This window comes from Sinocyclocheilus anshuiensis, unplaced genomic scaffold (genome assembly GCF_001515605.1).
Source record: "Sinocyclocheilus anshuiensis isolate Anshui unplaced genomic scaffold, SAMN03320099.WGS_v1.1 scaffold1133, whole genome shotgun sequence".
NCBI classification, from domain to species: Eukaryota; Metazoa; Chordata; class Actinopteri; order Cypriniformes; family Cyprinidae; genus Sinocyclocheilus; species Sinocyclocheilus anshuiensis.
This window is the reverse complement of record NW_015555792.1, coordinates 382,757-389,328: the sequence shown is the minus strand read 5'-3', so window position 1 is coordinate 389,328 and position 6,572 is coordinate 382,757. Positions and strand designations below refer to the sequence as shown.

At 39.4% G+C, this 6,572-nt stretch overlaps 2 protein-coding genes across 3 annotated transcripts in view; both read right to left on the bottom strand.

Moving 5' to 3' along the window:
• Positions 1-925, bottom strand: part of LOC107674884 (histone deacetylase 3) — a 7,813-nt gene extending 6,888 nt beyond the window's left edge. Inside the window, exon 1 of the mRNA XM_016469027.1 lies at positions 689-925. Within this exon, the coding sequence (XP_016324513.1) occupies positions 689-743 (55 nt within the window). The 5' untranslated portion in view covers positions 744-925. The remainder of the gene's footprint in view (positions 1-688) is intronic.
• Positions 926-2,085: 1,160 nt separating this feature from the next.
• Positions 2,086-6,572, bottom strand: part of LOC107674890 (highly divergent homeobox-like) — an 18,215-nt gene continuing 13,728 nt past the window's right edge. For both annotated transcript variants that reach the window (XM_016469033.1, XM_016469035.1), the window contains exons 10-11: positions 2,462-2,584; positions 2,086-2,379 (exon numbers count right to left, since the gene is read on the bottom strand). In XM_016469033.1, the coding sequence (XP_016324519.1) occupies positions 2,230-2,379; positions 2,462-2,584 (273 nt within the window). In that variant the 3' untranslated portion in view covers positions 2,086-2,229. The remainder of the gene's footprint in view (positions 2,380-2,461; positions 2,585-6,572) is intronic.

The window sequence follows — 6,572 nt, the reverse complement described above, 5'->3', positions numbered from 1 at the left end:
ATTGAGAAAATCATCTTTAAAGTTGTTCAAATGAAGTTCTTAGCAATGCATATTACTAATCAAAAATTAAGTTTTGATTTATTTACGGTAGGAAATTTACTAAATATCTTCAAGGAGCATGATCTTTACTTAATATCCTAATGATTTTTGGCATAAAAGAGAAATCTATAATATTGACCCATACAATGTATTGTTGGCTATTGCTACAAATATCCCCCAGCGACTGAAGACTGCTTTTGTGCTGCAGGGTCACATATGTTCAATTTTCTACTAGACACAACAGTACTACGTACTAAGCATTGCACATCTTAACTTTAAAGTTAAAAAAAAACAGTCGTCCAAGGCTATATATAACGTTACACTGTAACAGTAACCTGTTGAATTTCATTTTCTCTCCAATAACAACAAAATTAACCCAAACCACATTTTTATTTAAAATAATAATAAAATTTAAAAATATATATTTCCGAAAATGTTGACACGTTTGAAGTGAGTTTTGAATGAGTCTGTCTCAGCAGCCGGTCATTTATACACTGGCCGCACAGATTTGCTGATGAGAATGATGATTTCTACTGTACAGTGCACAGATGTGCCCACTGTGTGCCGAAAGTAATGCTGTGTGCTGATGTCTGTGGTTTCTAACTGTAAACACTGACTAGCCGCTTCTGCTAACACAGTTCACTCTTACCGTAGTGAAAGTTCCCCACGTCTGGGTCGTAGAAATACGCCGTTCGGTTCATCATTCTGTCGCAGAGTCTGAATAAAAAGGGTTATTTCTGACACAGTGAGAGAAAAATGTTTTCATTTATTTATCTCTGCATCTCACTGTCGCTATCTTCATTACAGAACCGGAAGTACGCGCTTCCTCTTCTTCGTGGCTGCTGCTGCCCAGAGATTATGCTGAATAGCGCCACCTGACAACTACTGCAGTAAACACACACTTCGATTTCTTACAGTGTTTGGAGCATAATAATAAATACAAATAAAATTAATAGTTTGGCTTTCGGTCTGTGTGAGGTTTGCTGACACACAGTTTGCCGCTTTGATTTCTTTGCAAATGTTTTCATTGACAGAGAACAAGCATCCGAACCAACTGAAGTTACTTGCTGGTGGAGTCATGCTGTCGTTGTGAATATCAGCACCGCTGTGATCCAAACACTGCTTTGTGAAGCTTTGAAACCTTTGCAAATCATCTGTTACAAACCAGAGATTCAGAGCATGTATGAAACTGCCAAAGCGATCTCAATAATTAAAGCTTTCTTATATTAAAGGGCACCTATTATGCAAAATAGGGGTCGATCTCAATAAACCATGAACCAGTCTAAAATATGTTGTTTTTTTACCTGATCTTTTTATATAGTTGACACATTTGTATAATGAAAATTAATAGTTGGAGTTAATAGTCTCTTATGGCCTGATTAACCATAAACAAAACAAGCCCTACAAAATGAAATAAACACATTATACAGACACTTCATATTCATTAGATGATTTGTTAATTGCATTTAATTAGTGCTGTCAAACGATTAATCGCGATTAATCACATCCAAAATAACAGTTTTTGTTTACATATATATATATATATATACACACACATGCATGTATATATTTCAGAAAAATATGTTGTTTATACATTTAAAATATTTCTATATAATATCAGTTATATGAATATAAATATATACATGGAAATATTTTCAAAATATATACTGTATGTGTGTATTTATATATACATAATAAATATACACAGTATACGCACATATATTATGTAAACAAAAACTTTTATTTCGGATGCGATTAATCGGTTGACAGCACTACATTTAATAGATTGCACTTTAAAAATGTAGCAATTAGTTTTTTAGGTGTCCCCGGTGCATGGCGTTTTGAGCACTTCAACGAAGTCAATCATTTTGAATTAATTGGTTCAAATGACTCAATGTTTCGAAAAGCTTTGTTTCTCTCATCACTACCTGCCACCACGTGGCCACAGACGTGCTGATGTGTGTAAACCTGCTTAATTATAATCCTAATCAGTGCGTTTCATGCTTACAGATGTCATAAAAATGAGAAGAGACAATCTTGTGTTGACTAAGTGGCATTTATTTGATAGTACCGGACCCGGCCAGGGCAGTCTGATATGACGTATGCTGTAGAAAATGACTGGTTTGGCCCAACAGTTATTGGTTGGTTTCCACAGGCACTATGTGGCGTGTGTGAGGAACAGAACTGCGTTTATAGTCTCATCTGATCCATGTCCTCCTCCTCCTCTGATACAGAGGACTCTTTCTGGATGGTGGGCATCTCTGCGCCAGACTCGCGGTGGTTTTCCAGGCCCAGGTCCCAGTCCTCATTCACTTTCTGAGGTAGACTGGCTAACAGCTCCTGACAACAGACAAATGCACTGATTACGATCTGATTTCTTCCTCTGCTCGTCTGAAAGCTTCATCTGCTTGAGTTTCCTCACCTGCTGTTTCTTTCTGTCTTTGTTTCTCACAGCGATCAGCAGGCTTTTGGTGAAGCTCTTCAGCTTTGAGAACTTCTGTTTCTGGCTCCGCAGCTCATTCTCAAGAAACTGCACTTCTTCATTCTGAGGAGCCAAACCATTCATATTTAAACAACTGTTCCACGATATTTCAAATATTCTCCTTTCGACAATAAATAAGTTAGTCTCAGTGGATAAATAAAGCTGTCTGAAAGTTTAAAATAATGTGATGATAAGGTTTTACAGGCAAACACATATAGATTTAGTAGGTAGTAGGTAACCATGACCGTGTATAAATATGACTAAAGCCCTATTCGCACAGGATTAGTATGATCTGAGGACCTCGTATGATTTGGAAATTAGCCCCCACATCTGTATTTCGTGTGGCACATTCGCATGGGATAAGCGAAGCCTGTGATTTTACTCGAATTTACTGACTTATCTCCTGGATATGATGTCAAGGCTTTGAGAGTCCTGTTCTATGGTCCAGTTTAATGGATAAAAAAAAGAAACAAACATAGTTTCATTCCCTGTCATTTACATTTTACCAGGTTAAAATCTAATAGCTCAAGCTTTACGCTTGGTTTATTTGTAACACTTTAACCTTGAAACCTTTTCAGCTTTCTCTTTCTGCAGATTGTATGGTTGTATGGTGTATATCGATATGACCAAACATGCTGAACTAAGAGATCGCTAATGAGCAAAGATGGGGCAGAAAAACTGCTGAGTATTTCTACTTCCCGAAGCACCAGAGGTGGAGGAATAACCTCAGAGAGCTGCACCCATCATTGTCAGGTCCTTAGATCATATTTCCCCTTTGGACAGCTGAGATTTTGTTTGGTGGTCGTCCCTCATCTCTCCGAGGGGGAGCGCTAGAAGCCACACTGGCCTTCTGCTCCTCGCGATGGGAGCGAGACCCTGTGCGGTGGAAGCAGGTGGAAGCCGTGTGCTCCTGAATGCGGCGAGGGATCAGCTCTTTTCATTAACATTTTAATAATGTATTGATTAACTAGTGCTTTTTTCATTTTCGGTTTGAAGAGATGAAGTTATCGGCACTGACTCGTCATCTTCACAGTAGAGGATGCGCCTGTATGCATGTTTCATACTGATTACATAACCTGAGAATATTTGTTTTCTATTTGATTTGGTTCAATTGAAAGTAGACATTTCGTTCTCTATAGATATGTTTTTCATGTTTGTAAGGCAAATATACACCGTTTCTGAGTTTCACGCTCAAGTTCACAGAGACCGAGACAGCAGAAAGCGCATCCTGTTTGCTTTCATTATTTTACAAAAGCACAATGTTTTGTTGTTATTGTGAGCGCACACAAATAAAAAGAGTCTTTACAGATTCGAAAGATGTATTACTCTTATCTGTATGACCAAAAATGACTGAGTATTTTAGGAATAAGTAGCAAGCATCTCCATCTGTCCTGCAGTGAGCGCACTACTTTGTTTGTTTGTTTTTGTTTTTTCCTGCGAGTAAACGACTAAAAAAAATTTGGTCGATCAACTGGTCTACTAACGGTTAGTTGACTATTAGGGGGCAGCCCTAGTGGGCAGTCAAAAAAATATTGTGCGGGTCCTGCCATCCCGCAGTCCCGGGACTTGGCGCATACCAAGAATGATGGAGTTACATAAACAGCTGTTTACATAGTGTTTGGTCGTTCACCGATTACATTACTTGCCCACCGTGGCACTGCACTCAACTGTCGTTTTGCTTTTTTATAGAAATAGAAATCATTTAGTTCAGCTGGAAATTGTTCGCTACACTAAACTGAAAGTGTCTGCTCTGCTCCGCTCCATACAGCCAGGTTTGCCAGGTCTGTGTGACAAAACTAGCCCATGCCAGTCAAAAACAGCCCAAAGTAGCCTAATCCCAAATATCAAAACTCATAATATGTCATTTAGATACCTAAAATACATATTTTACAGTCATTGTCATGTACATTGATCACAAACACAGCTAAAAAGCTTCCTACCAGTGGCCCTCCCACACAAAACTTAACATCTAGCGCAGTTTTATCATACGTAGAATGCAAAATGTTTCAATGCAAGCTTTTCAGTCAAATGTAATATATGCAATATTTCAAACCTTTAACCCACTTGGCAAAATCAACCCATGGCAACAGTTTAAAAGCAACCCAATATTTTGAAAAAAAAAACACTGCATCCAACTTGGACTTGACAACCCTGCATCCAACACGAGCAGCAGGAGTCAGATTTCACTGATCACGGGTCGAGAGTAAGGAGAGATGACTGACAAAACCATAGTGGAGGATTTGCTGCACAACAGATCCTGAGCTCACTGACAAATATCTGATCTTGTAAGATGTGCTGCCTTTACACAAAGTTCGCGTGATTTCAAAATCAAAAATGAAAGTGAACAGTGAGCGCTCATTCAAAAGCGATTTAAATACCCGCATATTGATAGTGGCTCCCTGATGCACAAAAATGTTATGAAATATTAGAATGTTTGCTGGAGCGGGTGGGACTGAACACAAAAATCGCGGGAGCGGGATTAAGAAAACAGTCCCGCGGTAGGGCTCTACTCGGTGGCACGAAGAGTGTGATCTGTGGCACTGCCTCTGTGTCTAATCCCTCGCCACAATCCATGTCTTTGAGCAGGCCAGCCTAGTACGCCTGCAACACCCCCATGGTGTAGAGCGACGCACCAGAATGACCTGCGGATACATATGCCTTGCCAACCAAGCTAGATGTAACCCTACACAGCTTGGAAGGTAGAGCAGGTTTCCTCCACTATGACACAGATGAGGGGGAGAGATAGCTCTCAAGAGTCTATTCCACCCTCTGCATCGCCTCACACCCATGCTCAGGGATGTACTGGCCATCGGGAGTACCGGGACATTCCCAGTGGGCCGATCGCCGAAGTGAATGAGACCTCTCCCACATTAGGCGCTGTTTTTAAATTACAGCGAACTGCAAAAAGCAAATACTCAAAGTGTGAAGCGGCACTACGCAATGCATTCGCACAGCGCTGACGAACGTGCCACAATGTGACAAACAGCGCAAGTCGCTTGATCCATTCAGATGTCAGACAGAGTAGTGCTATACAGTCGTGTGACATGAGAACATTACAGGTTCTGTAGTGATGCTGGCTGAAAACAGCCACGACAATGTAAACTGCATGACGAGGTAAATTGGAAAACGCCAAAACATAGACTTGTAATTTCAGCACCATAGTAATTTAACTTGCAGTTATTAACACTGTACAATATAGATGTATTTATTATAAATGTTACTGTTATTACTTAAATATTAAATAAGTTCTTAAAGGGATAGTTTAACCACAAATGAAAATTGTCATTTACTCAACATCGTGTCATTCCAAACCTATGAATTTCTTTCTTCTGTGGAACATAAAAGAAGATAATTTCAGAAATTCAAGAATTTTTTGTCCATACAGTAGAAATCAAGGGTAACCAAAATGGTTTGGTAATGTTCTACAAAATATCTTTTGTGTTCTACAGAAGAAATTACATGAAAATGGTGAGGAAATGACGGAATGACATGAGGGTGAGGAAATGATGACAGAATTTATTAGCCATTTTTATTAGCAAAAATCAATGCTTTACTGTCAAGTGCATTTCTATGTGACAAAAATGCATTATCAAGTTTGGTGCATCTGTCGTGAATTCAGTCATATCTACAGGTGCATCTCAATAAATTAGAATGTCGTGGAAAAGTTCATTTATTTCAGTAATTCAACTCAAATTGTGAAACTCGTGTATTAAATAAATTCAATGCACACGGACTGAAGTAGTTTAAGTCTTTGGTTCCCTTTCATGGGAACTTCGAACTGCATCCTCTAGGGGTCGCTATGGGGAACGCCTCGTCGTGACCCGTGTCTGAAGCATACATTGAAAAAACACCAACTCGTTGGCCGGCGACAGCCATGACGTCACTACCGGTGCGACTATAGTATAAATAGGCGCCAGGAGCACACATCATTCTCTTCTTCGTCTTCATTGACTGTTTTGTTTGAAGCGTGCATTTCTGTGGTAAGAGCGATCTCTATTTATCTCATTATGGCGAGCACTAGCAAAGCATTTAAGGATGTGTGCATCCGTGT